The 20,813-nt window shown below is 38.2% G+C and overlaps 1 protein-coding gene across 1 annotated transcript; it reads right to left on the bottom strand.

Annotated features, from left to right (window-relative positions):
* Positions 1–1,854: 1,854 nt before the first annotated feature.
* On the bottom strand, positions 1,855–20,028 carry LOC120777174. Its single transcript, XM_040108332.1, has 2 exons — positions 19,930–20,028; positions 1,855–2,467 (listed from the first exon to the last, which is right to left on the bottom strand). The coding sequence occupies exons 1-2, from the start codon at positions 20,026–20,028 to the stop codon at positions 1,961–1,963; spliced, it is 606 nt and encodes a 201-aa protein (XP_039964266.1). The 3' UTR covers positions 1,855–1,960.
* Positions 20,029–20,813: the final 785 nt, after the last annotated feature.

Here is a 20,813-nt window from a genome sequence, read left to right as displayed (position 1 = left end):
AATACCGAACAAAAATAACTTGAGAGCTTGAGACGACTCTCTCGTGATTTGAAGAAGACTATTCATAAACAAATAAGGAAGGGCTAAGTTCGGGTGTCACCGAACATTTTATACTCTGGCATGATAAAGTGATAATCGAGATTTTATTATCCGTCATTTACATATTTTTCAAATACCGTATTTGTGTAAAGTTTTATTCCGTTATCATTATTGGTTCCTAATGTATATATTATACAGAGAAGGCATCAGATGGAGTTCAAAATTACGTTATATTGGAAGAAGGCGTGTTTGTGAACCGATTTCACCCATATTTCGTACATGTCATCAGGGTATTAAGAAAAAAATATGTACCGAACTTCATTAAAATCGGTCTAGTTGTTCCTGAGATATGGTTTTTGGTCCATAAGTGGGCGACGCCACGCCCATTTCCAATTTATAAAAAAAGCCTGAGTGCAGCTTCCTTATGCCATTTCTTCCGTAAAATTTAGTGTTTCTGAAGTTTTTTGTTAGTCGGTTAACGCACTTTTAGTGATTTTCAACATAACCTTTGTATGGGAGGTGGGCGAGGTTATTATCCGATTTTTTCCATTTTTGAACTGTATATGGAAATGTCTGAAGGAAACGACTCTGTAGAGTTTGGTTGACATAGCTATAGTAGTTTCCGGGATATGTACAAAAAACTTAGTAGGGGGCGGGGCCACGCCCACTTTTCCAAAAAAATTACGTCCAAATATGCCCCTTCCTAATGCAATCCTTTGTGCCAAATTTCACTTTAATATCTTTATTTATGGCTTAGTTATGACACTTTATAGGTTTTCTGTTTTCGCCATGTTGTGGGCGTGGCAGTGGTCCGATTTTGCCCATCTTCGGACATAACCTTCTTATGGAGCCAAGAAATACGTGTACCGAGTTTCATCATGATATCTCAATTTTTACTCAAGTTACAGCTTGCACGGACGGACGGACAGACGGACGGACGGACAGACAGACATCCGGATTTCAACTCTACTCGTCACCCTGATCACTTTGGTATATATAACCCTATATCTGACTCTTTTAGTTTTAGGACTTACAAACAACCGTTATGTGAGCAAAACTGTAATACTCTCCTTCGCAAGTTTGTTGCGAGAGTATAAAAATGATCTGAAACATGGTATGCGCACGTTGTACTAAATGCAAAAAAGAAAGCTATATTGTTACTATGGATTTGGTATCACAGGGCGTGATGCCAATCCAATAGAGAATATTTGGGCTTTAATGAAAGCCAAAATATCAAGAACATAGCTAAGGTCCTTAAAAGATGTTGTTTGGCTACAACATACCTGGAGGTCGCATTCTGTGGAATATGCGGAAAATTTAGTTGCAAGTTGCCATCACAGATTTCAGGTAATAATTCCAACCGGTTTAAGAGTAGATTGGAGGAAGTATTGAATAAACGAGACTTATAACGAAACAATTTCCTCTAATTGCAAAATATTTCCCAATAAACGCTGCAAACACTTTAGAAAACGAAAACGGTACTTTTTGAACGCACTGTAAATATGTATAGATAAGTATTTAATTAAGTTTTATGGTCGGAACATGTTGTTAGTGAGCAGAACTGAGTCGACTGATTTCTATATTTAGAAGAATCCGACAAGAAAGAAACTCCATAAAAGCCACTGGAAAAACAAGCCATCTTCCTCACTTGACATAATTTGTATGAAGGTTTATGCGGATTACGAGAGCTTAATTATGCCGCAGGACAAACATAGCAGACAATGTGAGCGAAACTGAATGCATAATGAGAAGAAACCACATACATAGATAATTTACAAAACATTTGTATGCATTTTATTTACAGAATTCCGGATTTATTGTTTTTTCCAAACGTACATTTATGGGTCGCAAAAGGGAATAAAGTGTGGAAATCAATTAAAAATATTCGTCCAATAAGCCGCACGTCAGAGTTGTTGGCAATTTATTTCTTAAATTCGGCAGAGGTATAGACCAGCGGCTGACCAAAAGCGGAGAATCCATAAGAGCGATAGACCGGTGCCGGGAATGGAGCAGCCGAAGCGAACGAGCGCACCTGTACTGGAGCGTTGGCGTGAACAAAAGCGGCAGCTGGACCTAAACCGAATGGTATTGTGCGCAGTAGCGGTGTGTGTTGCAAAAACGGTGCGGCAGCAGCAAAAGTTCGAAAAGCGGGTGTGGCATATGAGCGGACGGCAGGTGTCACTAACGGTGTAATGCGTTGAGCTTTGCTATGCACAACTGTTGAACTCTGATGGGAAACAGCAGTGGGTACACTCTCAACCAATTCGCCCACTTTCGCCAAGGCGGGTTCGTGCACTTCAACATGTGTGGGTTCAGCAACAAGCGCGGACTTGTAGAGCGGCAGCGCGGCTGCCAGTGGAGCTGGCGGTAGCACGGCTAAGTTATCGGATGCTGCATTAGCCAGCGCACAAACGAAGAGGATGCTGAACTGAAATAAATAAAAATTACAGAATAGTATAATTTATTTCTCTTTCTTTCGTGGTTAATATTTTAATTCTAGCATAAGTTGAAGTGTTTCAAGAATACTTAACAAAAAGTTAAATTATTTTATTGAAAGGCAGTTGATATGTCAACAAAACATTCGCAGTTCAGATAATCAGATACTAAAAAGAACCAACGACCATAAATCGTATGGCCTTGCTGAACCCTCTGCTTGAGATATATTGTCAAAATTAAGGGTTTGAGTTGTTCTCTATACCAACCATTCTAAAATTTTACGTCAACTCAACTAATTACCTTCACTTCTTAAAAGTTTTACTTCTTTACAAGAACGAACCAGATCGATCATGATGTGATAGACGGAAGACACATATCCAGTGTTTTAAACGTGCCTACGCTCCGAGGTCCAAACATCGACTTGGACCACTATCTTGTTGCAGCCAAGATAGGCACCCGCGTCTATGCAGAAAAAAACAGTAAAAACAAACGTTCAGCTGCAAACTCTACGGAAAAGCCAAAAGAACATCTGGTAAGATGAAGAGGGAAGAGAGGCGCATTTGCAGACAAAAAAGAAAAGAGAGACACCGAAATACGTAAGTACGAAGAGCTTGGCAAGCTTGCCGACAGGGTATGTACGAAAATTCAACGAAATGATGCGGCGACTGACAGAAGGTTTCAAGACCGGAGCACCCCAGAGGTGATCTAGTGACTGATGCCCAGAGCATACTAAAATTATAAAGGGAACACTTCTCCAGCCTGCTGAATGGTAGTGAAAGCATAACACCAGGAGATGATGAACGAACTCCCAATCGATGACGATGGAGCAGACGTTCCATACCCTTCTGAAGAACAACAAAGCAGCGGGAGTCGATGGATTGCCGGCCGAGCTTTTCAAATACGGCGGCGAAGAACTAGTAAGAAGCAAGCATGCACAAAAAGGGAGACCACACAATCTGCGCCAAGAAGAAGTTGAGAAGTAAAGTCCATTCACGACGAACAATCCGCGAAAACGAAGAACGAAGTTAACACTGGTTAGATCTCATTAGAATGAATCGTGGGACAAGGCTACATGAACCTATGTCAAGATCGAAAGAGTGCTGCCAAATTTTACTATGAACTCCAGAAAAGCTAATAACATTTTAGAAGACTAATCCAATATATTTTGGCTAATGATCCGAATATGAAACAACGCCCAAAAACACATAAAATATCGAATAGTGATCAGAAAAAGATAGTCTGATCACACATTTACAAATTTCGAAAGAACTGACAGAATCGTCAACCAATAACGACGCACACGGATTCTAAAGTATGCAAAATTGTATTCCTCCAATTCAGTTCGTTTTTTTCGAAAGTACTATTTTCAAAAAAAAAAAAATTATTCCTTAAAATTAATTTAATTCAATTTTATGTGTAGCACTCACCACTTTGAACATTTTTCCTGCTAAAAAACAAATTGGAATCTAAATTGTCTTGAACTAAGTTTCTTACTAGAAGCGTACACTTGCACTGATTACCTGCCACAAGTTTCTAGCGCTTTTATAGAACCCACTGATACATGCGAAAACCAAAACAGAAAGCAAAAAATTTAACTCCTAGAATTATTTTAAGAATGAAACTCAAGTGGCATAAGAACAAGCTGAGCTGAAAAACCTCCGCCGGAAGACAGGCCTCTAAGCTTCAAACACGCGCGCCATCAAGATAGCAAATAAATCCAAATGATCATATTTCAGCCACAACAATAAACTAACAAACGCTACAAACGAAAGAATCGCGCAGAAATCCTCTTAAGTAACGCCATTGTCAGCGCCGAAGCTTTGTGTCGGTTGGACGCGCAGTCCTTTTGGCCACGAGCTGAGATTTCACTTTCGCTGATTCAGTTAAGAGCATCAATGCCGATTCTACAATTACGAATCGTAAACCAACACCTCCATTGACTTGTCCTAACCAATGCTTTGCGGTTGGTGGGTGTGTGCCTAGGTTCTATGCTCAAGTGTTGATAGTTAACACTGATTGGCAAGAGCGCAAGAGCAATTGTGTGTCACACTTCAATCGCTCGACCCAAAGTCATTAGTTATTGTGGCAATCGTAGCGCGAATACCTCAAGTTAATACCTAAGGGCTTCCTTTGGAATGCACATATGGTCTGTAGCAACATCATCCCGAGTAATATGGCGTTGAGTGTATTCCATGTAACGCCTACGCTTCAAATGATCACAATCACAACTCAGCGTAGACACACCGCTGAGTGTTGAATGCGCGCACAAAGCTAGCGTTGTTGTAGGTTTTTGCTCTTTTTGCAAACTATCGGCTTAAAGAAGTCCGCTCTAATCCTATTGGATCGATTTAACACATCATGCAAGGGCATTGACAGCTGAAGAAACACTTAGAGAAATGATTGCGACTGTAATGTTCATAAATGTATAAACTTTCATTCATTATACTCGTATGATGCCAATTTCAACAACAGAAAAATCTAAGTCCTTATCCTCATGCGCTTTGCCACACTAAGATTTATATTTTTAATCTAGCGTAACAAGTATCACGAAATGGGTGTTTCTCAAAACCTTAGTTACATACATAAAGTTGTATTTGTATGTGTTTTCTTATGACATATTCCTTGTGAAAATAATAATTATGTAGAGATAGCTTCACACATTTTCAAACACCTTTATAATTGAAGTATGCACAGTTCTGCATACATTCTGCAGGCTCTCGTACACCTAGAAAATATTACTGTTTGTTGGGGTTTGCATGCCAAACACATTATTGGTACCGAAGATGAGGTCAACGTTACCATCAATGATGAGCAAGTGCCGAACAACTATTTCGACCTTCACGTAATATCAATAGCTCATCATAACAGGTGACCCTAACAAGATGACGGAGCAACAAGCCTTGCAGCACTTAAAAAAATCACTACGTAGTGACAAACGTTTCATGGCCGAATAATAACGTGAAAAGTCAGACCCATTTAATCATTTATTTAACTTCTTCACGGCAGCCATATTAAACCGGGACTGGAGCCTTTGCAAATGGTAAGAAGTGTAAAAATAAGAATTTTTCTATCACTCATACATATTCCGGCTAGTAGCTGCATTTTACACTGGGCACCTTCACACCTGTTCAAAATGGGTATAGCCGCTCCTGCAAACTGTCGCTTTCGCGACATGCAGCCGAAGAATCTCATTTTAAATTGCAATGCAATCTATGTACACCATTTCAAGGCTCTTGGAATAGGAACCACACTAACCATCTCCTTGGAGTCGGACTTAATTTTACTTAGAACCTTAGCAGGAGGCAAGATTCCCATTTTTTTGAGTTCGCTATCACTTGGGGCTTTGTTTTCAGCATTTTCGCAGTCTTTTAGTTAGCTTTCCTAGCAACTATGCTTTACGGTTCCTTCATTGAACTTGGTGTCCTTTGTGTCAAAGGGTAGCAATTAGTCCCTTGTGTTGTCTGTGTGCCTAATTGAGACGCTGGTGGCGACTTTTCAGTGCCTTTAACTCTGGTTGATTTGATATAAGTGACTTTAAACTGGCCAGTTAAACTTGTTCTCGCCCGAGTTTTTGCCGAATTAATACATGTCCGTTTCGGTCGTTGTTCAGTCTCCTCCTCTACTATTGGTTCATCAGTGCACTTAGTGCGGCCTCTTTTCGACTGAGTGATCGGGTGAGATGCCAACTATCTCACTTCACTTACTACTTGTTTATGCAGTTTACATATTTTGTCTATTATATTTCGCATGTGCTGACTTACAAAAGTGTCTTTGTTTATGGCCGTGGAGAGAAATTAACTCATGTATTAGCTCTCCTAGAGCGGAGGGTGCGTTTTTTTCTTCGCTCATAATTATCTTGAGTTCACTGTTAATGATGTGACAGTTGTGTCTTCAAGATGTCATCGTTGGACAATACTAAACTGAAAGCTCTTTATAAAGGAAGTCGGTTCATATCATTCTGGAGTAGCTAAACTCCTTTTAAAAAAATAATTGCATACTTTTCAAGGAAAATTCCCAAGGGATTTAATCCTCAGGAATTTCCGAGTACCATTGCTGTAGAAAAAGCTGATAAAATGTCAGCTAAATGCAAATCGGCAGATACCATTTCTGGTAACAAGGAAGAATTTGGCAATTTCACTCGGAGCAACAAGACTCCCCGATCGCAACTAACCCAAGTTGGCATAGCAACTTCAATGCTCTGTGTTATGGGTATTATAGTCTGTCGGTCAGGCGATCGGGGAGTCTTGTTGCTCCGAGTGAAATTGCTAAATTCTTCCTTGTTACCAGAAATGGTATCTGCCGATTTGCATTTAGCTGACATTTTATCAGCTTTTTCTACAGCAATGGTACTCGGAAATTCCTGAGGATTAAATCCCTTGGGAATTTTCCATGAAAAGTATGCAATTATTTTTTTAAAAGGAGTTTAGCTACTCCAGAATGATATGAACCGACTTAATTTATAAAGAGCTTTCAGTTTAGTATTGTCCAACAATGACATCTTGAAGACACAACTGTCACAAATCTTAATTTTAATATTTATAACGAGTGAGTTAACTAATATTTACTCTCGCATTTAAAATATTCTAAAAAACACTATTCCTCACTATCACAAATACTCTCATAGCAACTACCTGGAGCTGATTGTGCAATTATAATCCTGTAGGGTTAGGGACACTGGCTACAAAGTAAACAGCAAAGGGCTTTGGCCTTTGCTTCACTCACAGCTGGACACCGCAGCGCAATGAGCTCTCTCCAAAAAGACAAAAGAAGAGATTTAAAAATAATGCATCCACAATGTAAGAAGTGTACGTCAATCACAACAGTGTTGCCAATACAATGTCAATACACTCAATACTCGACGAACAACAGTTCATTAAGGCCAATATTGCTATTGTGCTTTTGGCTTAACATTTTTGCCTCATGCCGCACGTATAATATAATTTTTTCCACACACATAAACAATGAAGCACACGCGTCAATTTTACGTATTTAAATATGACTTTAGGCTTATGAAATTTCAAGGAAATTCAGTGCTCGGTAACAGACGGTAAACAACACAATTTTATGGCCGCTGGTCAACTGCCTCGAGGAGAGTAGGATGGCAATACGTAACAATGCAAGCAGCAAGCACAACAACACACGGCGCAGTGTCGTTGCACTCGCAAGTGTCAAGGATATCTCAAAAACAACACGCAGAATTACAATTGGCGCCCAGTGCCGTTCGGACAGTGCATTTACAAAAGCGCCAGCGTTTTTGTTTACTGGAACCATAGCATACATATAGGCGCGTGCAAGGCTCTCTGTGTGTGTTTCTATATCAGTTTCCATAGAGGTGAACGCTACTATATATTCGTAGAAGCATAATTTTCCATGCACACATATCGAGCGTTTGGCTGTTGTCCTTTCACCTGCAACATTCTGAGAATTTCCAATGAAAACTTAATAAACAATTGAATAAATTGACCTTTTGCCCGTATATTGGCGAGGGGTAATGAAAGCATATGCACAAAAAGCATTCACACTGGTCAACAGCAGGTCACACCGGTCGGTGTGAGGCGAAAGCAGTACTGGCATCTCCATGGCTTTTGTGGCAGTGTACATGTCATTAGCCAACGCTGGTTGGAAACAAAAAACGTTGCTCTGATTTGACTACACACTGATGAAGACTTTGAAGCACATATGTATGTACGGTATGAGTGCTATACAAATTATCTAGAGAGAATTTAAAGGAATTTTGTTCGATTGACTATGGTTTCAATGAAATTTTCAGATATTTTAAGGGGGTATTCTGGTCTAGACGCATGAATTTTAGGTATTTTTTACAATAAGATAAAAAAAAAGTGAAAGACATTTTTAGTATCCATTTTTTTATATGTTTTTTATTGGCATTTTAATAATATAAAAAAAATTGCAAGAAAAAAAACCAAAATTCGTCGAGAGTGGGGGCTTCAAAAAAAAACGGTGCGTCCTGGTTGACGTGATTTCAACCGTTGTAGAGATCTAAAACACAAAAAACAAGAAGATTCTTCATTAGTAAGGATGTTGTTATCGGCTTGACCTTTAAAAAAAAAAATAACAAAATGGTGTCAACTAGAAAAAAAAAATTGTTTTGACCCGATTTTTTCGACCTTTTCGAATTTTTTAAAAATACTTCAAATCAAATTTTTAGAAATCCACGCCAGATACGATAGAGCATTGTATAAAAAAGATATGTATCTACCAAATTTCAAAGGAATCGGTTTAGTAGAACTCAACTCATATCATGTCAACCACCTAAAAAAAAGTAGTTTCGAGAAAAACGCGTTTAAAGTTTAGGAGACACGGTGACACTAGTGAACACGGACGCCACGTCACAAAATCGGCTGTATCTCCGAAAATAAGTCGAATTTTGAAAAATCCTTCCACGGTCATATTTTTGAAAATCTAAACTTTCAAAATATGCAAAAAAAAATCTATTTTTTCAAAATCCTAGACCAAAATACCCCCTAAAATCACTTTAGTTATTTTTCACAAATTAGGCAGAAATCGAGGGTTTTTTGGGAAAATCCTTGTGATTTTTTCATCGGAAAGAACATTGGCAACAGTGTAAATAAACTGAGAAACATACTCATATAAAAATCTAAGTAAATATACCTCTAAATCAATTTTTAAAATCCATTTTCGAAATTCAGTTATTGCAGTATGAAAAAATATGAGACTAGAGCTGTGATATTTTCAAAATGTTGATATAAAAGACAAATCGAAAGAGTTTTTTTATTTTTACTTTATTTATTATTATTTTAAGGGGATGCTTGGGTTTCCTCGGGTAAAAAAACAGCCTTTTTTCAACAATTTTTTCCTCATATAAAAAATTAAATATTTTATTAATATTTTTTATTGTTACAAACATAAACTATTAGCAAAACAATATCTGAAATTTTTGGAAAAAATATTTTAAACTCGGCCATTGCGACGCCATTTCCGATGAATCCTCAGAAAAAAGATGCGCCAGCGTTGGCAGGATAATTCCTTCGTCAAAGTCTTTAAGAATTGTATCTTAAAGACCTGTGTAAAATTTTATGAATATCGGTTGAGAAGCTCTCGAGGAATCTTGCCAGCCCACTTCAAAAACACAGTTTCGAGAAAAATGCGTTTAAAGACGGCGCACTTAGCCCAGCCAGCCTAGAGCACACATGTTCTCAAGGCTGTATCTTCGAAACTATTACTCGGATCAACTTGAAAATTTAGGGCAATATTCATGAGAATTTAATATGACAAAAATTTGTTTAAACCCGTAAACCCTTAAGGACACACCTAGTGTGATTGCCGAAAAAGGCGATTTTTGGCAATTAAAATTCAAACAATTGTCAATTTCAAAGGTATATTTATACATTTTTTTACAAATAAATTTTATATTTTGCGAGTTATATGCGATCTCCCACGGCGCTGGAAAACATATCCTCCACTGCTATAATGATTCCGAATTACTCCATGGATGACCTAAAAACAAATCTAAGTTTGTTTTGTAACATTAACCATAGTAATGTATCAGTAAACAGATATAACTAGGACGCCGCTGAAATTTTGTGTATTTTCTCAATTTTAGATCAAGAAAGGAAATCCTGAATCGCTTTGTTTTCACTTTTCGCTTATTTATTATTATTTATTTATACACCAACTTCAACCCTTTTCGGAACATTTTGCAGCACATGCAAGTTTTTCATACAACGTTAAAGTCATTTCATTATATTAAATTCATATATTCTTGAACGTGTAAAAACTGCGTGTATGTTAACATTAAAATAAACTAAACGGTGCTTTCGACTACACTTTAAATGCAATAGGAAGGGTCATTTTAATGCATTTGTAAATAAGACCGAATACTGTTGCCATGATTGTACTGCTGCTTGACACGTTCGAACACAATAACCATTATATAGACGCACAGAATATCAACATTGAATGTCCTTCGCAATTGCTGTTATCATTTTGTAGATATATATGTATGTAAGAAAATGTCATTGGTCACATATGTAAGGAATAAAGCCAAGCAACTGAGCAAATGAAACGAATTGTGCACAAAAGCTATTATATATTTCCTGGTCGATAGATATCCTAAAAATGTATTGGACCATGTGGACCATTCGTTTAATGTTAGAATTAACTGCAAATATGCTTCCATGGTAAAATAGTAAGACTTTTTTATTTAAAATTGGCGTGAAAAACCATTCGTCGAAATATTTGTTTTCTAGGTTGGTATGACTGTCAGTGACATCTGTGATAAATGTCACTTCTAAATAACCATTAGTGCTTAGTATACGCTTGTCTTTCTAAAGTACATAAAGTGCAATCGGCAATTTTTTAAGATGAGTAAAATTATTTTATAAAGAAGTTCTATTAAATTTTGTGTACGGAATCAAATTTCTGTTGTCGAAACGTTTCGAATGTTTCAAAAAGCCTTTGGTCAAAATTGCTTGTGGCGAGCAAGTTTTTGACAATAAAGGAATTGGTGCTTGAGAATCGAAGATTAGCAGTCAGAGATCTTACTGGCATCGTTGGAATATCGGAAGGATCAGTGGAAATCATTTTGAAAGATCAATTTGGTCCTAAGAAAGGTCCTGGTGAAAGCACGATGGGTTCCAAAATCCCTAATTTTTTTCGAAACAATGCTTTCTGACTACCCGGATGTCACAAAACATATTATTACTGGCGGTAAGTCTTCTGTGCTTACGTCCGGAAAACAGACGATCAATTGGCCGAATATCGTGGCAAAGATAAGCCGAATTCGAAACGCAGAACAAAAATCAAGGTTATGTTGACAGTTTTCTTCAATTATCGAGGTAAGGTGCACTCCTAACTCCTTCCGACTAGCCAAGCTGTTATCAAGGATTTATTTGAGTACTATGTGGCGTTTGCGCGAAGCTATTCGTAAAATGAAACGGGTTGGTTTTTGCACGACGATAATGCACCGTTGCATACTGCGATGATTCTTCGCAAGCTGTTCGTTAAATTTGGAGTTGAAGCTATTAAATCGCTTAAATCAGGCGATGAAGGCTATTCCGGAAATTGACTTTAACAACTGTTTCGATAATTGGAAAAAACGTTCACACAAGTGTATTGGGGTCAAGAGGATTACTTTGAGGGAGACAATGAAGAGTGGATTAAGAATTTTAAGATTATGAAAAAGGCTTACTATTTTTTACTCATAGCAGTATAATACATTATAGGAGAAACTCAAGACCCTAACTCATTGCATAACGATCATTGCTCGTTTTGCGATATCAATAACTGTACGATCTGTCATCGAGTGTTTATTTAAGTTAGAAGAAATAACAGCTATTGTGAAAGAAATAGAAAAACTGTTAACCCGAGCTGCACTGAAGCTAATAATACCCTTCACTGGTACGTTTCTTATACCATAAACGGGTATGAAAAGATGTTAATCTAGATTGAATTTTGCTATACTGGTCTGATCCGATATGGTTGGTATAGAGTTGCCTTGGCTAATAATTTATGTAAAATTTTCAAGAATCTAATTGTGATCGGAATCAAGAAGAAGAATTGTGATCGGTGTGTTGAAATGGCAGCCATTTGCTAAAGGGTTCCAATATCGACAGATCCCGATTAAGTTGCACTCTTTTTCAAAAAGAGTACCGTCAACAGCTATATTTGGACACGCTTGGTAGTGCGAATTCCGATCCCACCTTAGCATTATAACAAGGGTTTAAGAGTTTGGCATGCAAACAAGTCAACAATCAACGGAATGGAGGGAAAAAAACAAGCCAAAACCCAAAAAACCACGTCAAAGCCGCTCAAAAGTCAAGGTGATGTTCATTGTTTTTTTTTTTTTTTTTGATATTCGTAGTTTGATGCAGCAGCTTTTTGGCCATTTTGAGGCATTTGCCTGAGAACGGCTAGAATTATGGAAGAACAATTCATGGATTTTACACAATCAACCCGTATTCACCAGATTTGGCTCCGAGTGATTTTTTCGTGTTCTCCAAACTGAAATTGCCTAACCCATTTCAGTCATCGAAGAGATAAAACAAAATTCGCTGAAGGATCTGAAGGCCATCCCAAAAAGTGCTTATGAAAAGTGTTTCGTGAGGTGGAATCGTTGGCATAAGTGTATTACATCTGGTGGGGATTACGGGCGACGAAAGAAATATTGATAATTTTTTTTAGAATTTCTCGGCACTTTTTTGTTAAATGAAATGACAGCAACAGAAACTACCATACCGATATTGGTCCCAAAAGAAATTTTTAACATATGACCTTCAATTTAATTATACTTGGATTTTCAGAAAAACCATAGTTTATTGGAATTACGTTATTCGCTTTTGAAATACTTTTATGTAAATTTACAAATAATAAACCCACAGGTAACGTGGAGAAGTAGCTGAACTTTTCGAACATCTTCAAAACGACATTAAACTCGTAATTTTAAAGCCACCGGCAAACCGACAGCAAAACAACTATATCATTGCAAGCAACACAAACGCTTGCAATTGACAGGTGAAAGAGACCAATGCACAAGCATTTCCAGTAGAAAGAAAGAAAGTAAGAAAATCGCACAAACAAAAGCGATTTATCTGCTAAGAATTGCGAATTGAACTCTACTAGCAGTAGATAGTGCACAATAGCCTTGGCTTACATTGGACTATGCAAAGCGCAGCATTCAATGTCAACAACACAATTCAAGGTGATTGCAAGTAAAGGCAAGTTTTAAGCCAACCAAAAGGAGAGTTCAACACTGCATTTGTGTAACCAAGAGACATTATTGATAAGCTAACTTAAAGGAAGGAAGGCAGATGGATATGAATAAGAAACGCTTATTACTTAACTCAAAGAAAAATATGAAAAGAGTGCGAAAGAACATCTTTGCTTGCGACAAATTGAGGCTAAATCCGAAGTTCGAACCGTATAGTAGGAGCTTAACAAAGAATACTTCAAGCAATTTGGGGAAAGTTAAGGCAGTAAGGCCTGTAACGTTGAACGGAAAGGTATAAAATCGCTCGCAACTGCCTTCAGCTAACCTCAGTCTCTAGATGCCCTATCGTTGATAGTACAAAATCGACAAGCCCACTCGTTTATTTCGTCATATTCAACAATTTTTTATTAATACTTTTGAAATGAGGTAACAATATTTATATTGTTTAGGCTTCATGTGTTTGTGTGAATTGTGGTCCATTCGAAGAAGACAAAACAAAGACGCACACCACCTATTGGCTGTGCGAGGCGGAGAGCAACACTCAAGTGGGCGAAGTGTTGTTTGTCCGTTTTCCGATATTTGCCGTCATAAGAAGAAGAATGAAGAAAGAACTGCGTAATATACATTTGTAAATGCATGTATGTATGTATGTATGTATGTGTGTGTGTTCCATTTGCATAGGATAGGCAGTTACTTAGAGCTGGAGGCGCTCTTTCGATCAGACGACGCAACTGTCAATGGAAATTAGTCTTAAACGCTCATTTACACACCTACAGACTTTTATAGATGAGTACATATTCAAGTATACTATATATATGTGTGTATGTATAGTATATGAATGAGTTGCTTGCAGGACACCCTTTGTGGTTTCGCTCATAGCAAAGTGTCAAAAAAATCGACGGAAAAGTTTTTCACAGGGCCAATATTTATTTATTTGCTAAGCAACGTAAACAAGAACTTTTTGCACTACATCAGGAAGTGCTGACTAGACAAATGTATATGAGTGTGGGTGTGGTTGACGGCTTACGAAAAATGCGCCGCAAAATATACAGCAAAAGTAGGTTACTCATTTTGTGTTTATCCCAGTTATTTTTGTCCAACCTCAATTTGTTGATTTACTTATGCCAATTTTCGCAAACAAAAACATAAATCTATGCAGGTGTGTAGAGTGAAGCTTATTTTGTAAGCTTTTGCTGCAGAAACGCAGTTGAAGCGTGAAGTTCGCGCCTAAAAGTTGACACCGCAATGTTGGTAAACAGTCAAGGCCTGCTGCAAGTCGACAATGGAAAGATTTGCTGTAAATGTGTTAATAAAAACAGTAAACAAAAACAGTTATTTACTTCTGCTGTTGAAATATACAAATATGGCACTGATTAAAGCTGTTTGGCAAAAGTTACTACATAGTTTTTGTGTAGCTTAAAGAGTGTGAATAAGAAATAAAAAACTTATGGGGAATTGACCACCTGATCAGAAGGAGAGAAGGGGACGTATGTAGGTCGGACACAATTTTTCCAGCGCTCAGTGCTCTCATGGGAGCTCAGTGTTCTGCGATATTTTTTCTTATTAATTCACTATAATTATCATTATGAGTGACAATTGAGCGGTTTTTCATCCGATTTCACCTATTCCTAAGATGATTCGAAAGGATTTGGCCATTTGACGCATCTGCCATTTCATCATGGAAAGATATACGACCCGACAACGAATCGAAATTATTAAAATTTACTACCGAAACTCAGAAGTCTCAACTTTAAGAGCGCTACGTCCAACTTACGGTCGTCATAATCGTGTGACAGGACAACAACAATTGTGGGTCTAGTGGAAAAATTTGAATCAACAGGCACAGTACAAAATTTCCCTTGCCAATGAGACAATGAAATGCCCGTAGGGTCGAGCATATTGCTACAGCTAGCACATGAATTGAGGAAGACCCAAATCAGACTCTCACACGTCCTTCTCAAGCGTTGGGCATCTCTGTGACGTCGTTCCGGCGAGTTTTGCGAAAAGATCTTGGCCTACATTCTTACAAGATCAAATTTACGCAAAAACTGAAGCTGCTTGACCAACCGGATTTCCATCGAAAAATCATCTTCAGCGATTAGGCTAATTTCTAGCTAAGTGGCTTCGTCAATAAGCAAAATATACGTTATTGGTCAGGCAGCAATCCACACACTCCATGAGTCATCATAGTATCCCGAAAAAATTAAGGTTTGGTGGTTATACTGGAGGATGGAGTCATGTGTAGAAGTTCACGCAAATGAGGAAAGTTCTCTGATCGCCATTCACTCAGCTCACGACTTCCTGTCTTTGACCAAATATCCTCTGGGTAGCCTAAGACCATCCGTTTGAAGGCGAAACATCCCCTCCACAGGGTTGTGCGTTGGGTTTGGAACCCGCCACGTAAAAAAAACACCCCCAATGAAAGGAAGCAACAAGCCCCGGATGATAGACCCCCTTTTGATGACGACCATGGCGAAGAAACGACTGGCGTGCTGTTGTTAACTCGGCTATTATCGCGTAAGCGGTGTCTACGCAAATAAAGAAGAAGAAGAAGGTTATACTGGCCGGCTGTTACGTCATACATAGATCTACTTATCCTTAGTACTGCCATATGGGGGTTCAGTTTAAATTGAGCTGAAGTACTCGCCAGACAAGACTTCAAATCTCCTTTTTTTGCGAACTTTAAGAGAGACTTGATACCTCATTTAGCCCCTTGAACTAAAAAGCTTCTAGATCAAGTGAGTTCTTGTTAAGGCTATGTTCTCGTTACTTATGTACCTCTGGCTCGCATGTGATGTCAGTATGTGGTGACTTGTCATTATGCGAAGAATCGTCCTGCAGCCTCTGTGAGAAGCATATACTTCTGCGAGAAGCATGCGTCTTTTTCTGCGAGGGTTTTGCACATTATCTTGGCGATACTGTATGTCCTTAAAGCATTCCATCCCGCCCCGATCCTCTGCTAAATAACTGCTGCATTTCTTATACTGCTTCGGTAGCCAGACGGATGGCACTTTTAAAAATCTCATCAACTTTCATTTCCCGGAGTTCCGTTGTGGCCTGAAACCTAGTATATACATATATACTGATCCTTGCTTCTAAGGACATTCTCTGTTGCAACGCGATTTGATATGATTGTCGTTTTTGTTGTTGTATCGGCAGTATTGAAATGATTATCTTAACTGCCGCCTGGCTGTTCACATACATATGTGTATAATAAACATCTCTATATTGTTTCGTACGTCGTTAGCTATCTCAGCCACTTTCCTGGCCGCAAAGGCTTCCACTTAGCAGAAACTGCATTAATCTGACCAATAAAGGTTCGCCTAGCATCCAGCTCAGAGCAATAGATTCCGGCTCTCACTTCATTAGTAATTTTTATGCGTCTATATAATGGTACTGGTCCATGTTGTGGGTTCCGCTGGCGAGTCACATGCTCCTGCGTCATCTACACTCTTTTAGTCCGACTTGAAGCCTTCTCTACCAAATAATGTGTGGGGGTATGCGGTCTACTTTATCCACCAACCCCCTGCTTATAGATTTTGCTGCAAAGCTTTCCACTGCAATGTTCATTTGTAGCAGTTTGAAGAACCTTTCTTTTCATTATAAGAAAATCATCATCCAACTACTCTTTTCCGCTTGAACCCACACATTGCAGGCAAATATAGAAAAGTTTTAATAAAACTTTAAAGATTAAATTCTGTGTAGTCTTCCTCCTTGCTGTTTAAAATATTTTGCTTACAATTTTTTTTTTTGTATAGTATAATACCTCTTTGTTGGATCTTTGCATGCTGAGCCGACAAATTACAGCAATAATTTAACTATTGAGGCGTCTCTAAAAACAAATTGTTATGTCTAGTTAAAAAATAAATATGTATGAGTATATGGATGTGTTCAAGAAATGTATATATTTGTTATGTCTTGGCATTAAAATAGTATTAGGATGCTCCTGTATTTCCTAATATATAAAGTTAAATAAATAATAATAAAAAAAAACACAGATACTTCAAATTTAATGGGAAATGTTTATTATCATCTATCGATGATTCCACCAGCTCACAAACCACACCAAACTGCTGTTTTTTCTAGACGAATTGGCAGCTCTTGAATCTCTTCAGGTTGGTCTTTGTCACAAATGCGCGAATTTTTCTTGTTTACATACCAATTGAGCCAGAAATGGACCGCATCGCTTAACAAAATTTGGCTCGAAAACGTCGGATCTTCTTAAAACTTTTCAAGAGCCCATAGAGCGAAGCCATGTCGTTTGGGAAGGTTGAACGTTTTCAGTTCTTGTACAAGCTGTATCGACTCTCTCCGGTCTTCGTGTACTCTCAGCTATGGCTGTTATATTTTCTTAACTACGTACTGGACGTGATTTAAGTTAATTTTTTACTTTTTTTTTTATTTTGACCAAAAAGCCCGTCGCATGAACATCTCAGGACATCAACGCCGATCCAGATTTGCTTAAAAGGATCTTAACTGGTGACGAATCATGATTTTGACATGCAAACCAGAGTCCAATCGTCTCAATGAAAAAGCTCGAGATAGCCAAGGCCATAAAAATCGCTGAAAGAGCTCAAGTGCACATCAGAACTGCTTTGAGGATGGGAAAACGGTGAGTGTATTATATCTGATCTTGAGGAGAACAAAATATAAGTTGATTAATAAATAAATATTTTTTGAGAAAAATTAAATTTTAACTCATTTTTTAAACAGACCTCGTATAACTATAGTATCAATGTGATGGAAAAAATACCTAAAACATGCTCTGTGAGTTGTGATGCCACTAGGAATCATTTTAAGCACACTGTTGTACTCAACTTCTTCTTCTTCCCTATTGACCCAGACACCGCTTACGTGGTTATAACCGAGTTTACAACAGCGCTCCAATCCTTCTCCCTTATCGCTGTTTCGCGCCCATTGGAGATCCCAAGTGTATCCAGGTCCTTCTCTACCTGGTCTTTCCAACGGAGTGGAGATATTCCTCTTCTTATGCTTCCTTCGACGGGTACTACGTCGAATACTCATTTAAATCGCTGAACTATGTCAATGTCGTCGTATATCTCATATAGCTCATCGTTTTATCGAATGCGATATTCGCCGTGGCGAAAGCGCAAAGAACCATAAATCTTTTGCAGAACCCATATACCAGGGCAGGAATAATGAGTGACTTCTAAAGTTTGGTCCTTGTTCGTCGAGAGAGGACTTTACTTCTCAATTGCCTAATCAGTCCGAAGTAATTGTTTTTGATGTTAAGATAGACGAAATTATCTACAACTTCAGTGACGTGGAAGACAAGTCGCGAGTGCGACGACTGTTTATTTGATGACAGGAGATATTTGGTCTACCCTCAACTTAATTTAAAAAAAAAACGCTACTCACCCAATACATTCGCAAAAAAATTAATAATTTTATAGTACGGAGCCTACCTCGTTTTTCCCAAGAAGAAAATATCCGATACGAGACTCAATCAATTGTAAAAGTCCCAATGTTTTTCAAGGATCAGCTTATACGGTTGGGTGAGGCGGTATCGGTCGAAACTACGGCTTGCCAGAGGATGAGTGAACACGTTTTCTTCTAAATTACTCTTTTTAAGTGCAGTAGTATAAGTGCAAAAATATGTTAACTTATAAATTGTGTGCTTGATATCAAATCCTAATCCACTTAACCTTAAAAATCTTCTATTATCTGAGTGGCCACTTTAAACTATAGTTAAAAATCATCTAAAAGTTAACTCACCTTAATAGAGTCACCTTTTTAGAGTCCCGGTGCACATACACATAAATGTAGGTACTTATATACATATATAAATATGCCAATTCATCTGTAGACTGGCACTCATGAATGTTGCCAATCAAAGCGTCGAACAGTTGGAATCTAATCCACTTTGCGCTTGTTAGTGGAATTATCCAAATTGCTGTTAAAAAAGTACAAAAGGCAAATAAATTGCTATGATTGCACTAAATTGTGGTAATTTCCTTGAGTACTCGGAATAAAACAAGGAACTATACTGGTAAGGTGTTTTCCGAAGCATCACTTAATATTCCTTTTATTACAATGATGAAAAACAAATCTTGAAGGCGACTTCATAGTTTGTAAGGAGTTTATAAACTTCTAAAGGTGGTGCATTTACAAGTATATATAGTATAATTGACCAAACAAAAAAATTAAAGGCATTGCAGCCCATATTTAAATTTAGTTTAACCAAATACTTAATATACGAAGTTAGAGTTATTGAAGTGGGCCTGAAGCAGTAAGATTATAATTTGATTATTTGATCTGACACATCATTACAAGATGCACATCTTCTCTGAATTTCATTTAAATAGTTATCCGGCCTACCATAGTAAAACACACAATTTTGTCAAAATTTGTTTTTTTTTCATTCAACATATTGGCTTCAAGGGTGATAAACTGATTATAAAGACCCCCCAACTTTTCGATACCATCTTTGTAGTGCGATACTCTATTCAAATTTCTTCTCAGCGAGCATTCTTTTGAGATCTGAGAATAAGAAATTGTCATTTGGGGCCAGATCTGGAGAACACGGTGGATGCAAAATCAATTTGAAGCTTAATTTATCGTTTTCACTGATTGCATTGTCTTGGTGAAACAGCACTTTCTTTTTCCTCAAATACAGCCGTTTTCTCGGCAATTTCGGCTTTCAAGCGGTCCAATAACGTTATGTCGATGGTCCTTTCCTTTTCAAGTTATTAATAAAAATTATTCCATGCGCTTCCCAAAATATAGGTGTCATATAACCTTACCTGTCGACTGTTGCGTTTTCTGTCCTTTGGAGCCGGTTCATCGTGAGCAGTCCACTCGGATGACTGTCGATTGGACTTGGAGTGAAATAATGGAGCCATGTTTCCTCCATTGTCACATATCCACGTATAAACTCGGTTTCATTACAAAATCCAACCAGAATAACTCTTGCCAACAGGTTCTACTGATGGCAATGGAGAAGTAAAGTCCTCTTTCGGCGAACAAGGACAAAATTCTACAAGTCGCTCATATTTCCCGTTCTGCTAGGTTCTGCGGAATATTTATGGTTATTTGCGCTTTTACAACGGCGAATACCGCAGTCGATTAAACGATGAGCTGTAAGAGATATACGACGAAACTGACATAATTCAACGAATTAAGAGACAGCGGCTACGCTGGCTATTTCATGTCGTCCGAATGTATGAAAACACTCCGGCTCTGAGAATATTGTACGCGGAATCCCCCGGGGAAGCAGAGGAAGAGAAATACCTCCACTCTGTTGGAAAGATGAGATGGGAACGACCTGGCTACCCTTGGAATCTCCAATTGGCGCCAAACAGCGGGCTGTTTTAAGCTCGCCTACAGGGATGGTCCGGAAAGTAATAGGACTGAGTCGATTTGAAAAAAGTCTGTCGTCTCCAAATGATTGCCTTTCATCAGCCTTTTCAGGCAAGGAAAAAAAGGCCAGGGCCATATCTGAGCTATAGGGCGGCTGCGGAAGCGATGGGATGCCGATCTTGATTAAGTAGCTGTTCAGAAGAAAGGCGGTGTGAGCCGGGGCGTTGTTGTGGCGCAACTTCCAATCGGCTGCGATGTCTTGTCGGACCCGATTGACCCTTTCGTTTGAGTCACTTGAGAACTTCCAACTTAAACTTTGCGTTGACGG

Source organism: Bactrocera tryoni, chromosome 5 (genome assembly GCF_016617805.1).
Source record: "Bactrocera tryoni isolate S06 chromosome 5, CSIRO_BtryS06_freeze2, whole genome shotgun sequence".
Classification (NCBI taxonomy): domain Eukaryota; kingdom Metazoa; phylum Arthropoda; class Insecta; order Diptera; family Tephritidae; genus Bactrocera; species Bactrocera tryoni.
The sequence above is the reverse complement of the archived record's forward strand: the minus strand, read 5'-3'. Positions and strand labels throughout refer to the sequence as shown.

Coding starts and splice junctions, on each gene's coding strand:
- LOC120777174 (XM_040108332.1), bottom strand. CDS start 20,028: ATGGCTCCATTATTTCACTCCAAGTCCAATCGACAGTCATCCGAGTGG. Junction 2,468..19,929: donor GAAAACGCAACAGTCGACAG/GTAAGGTTATAT, acceptor TATTTATTTCAG/TTCAGCATCCTCTTCGTTTG.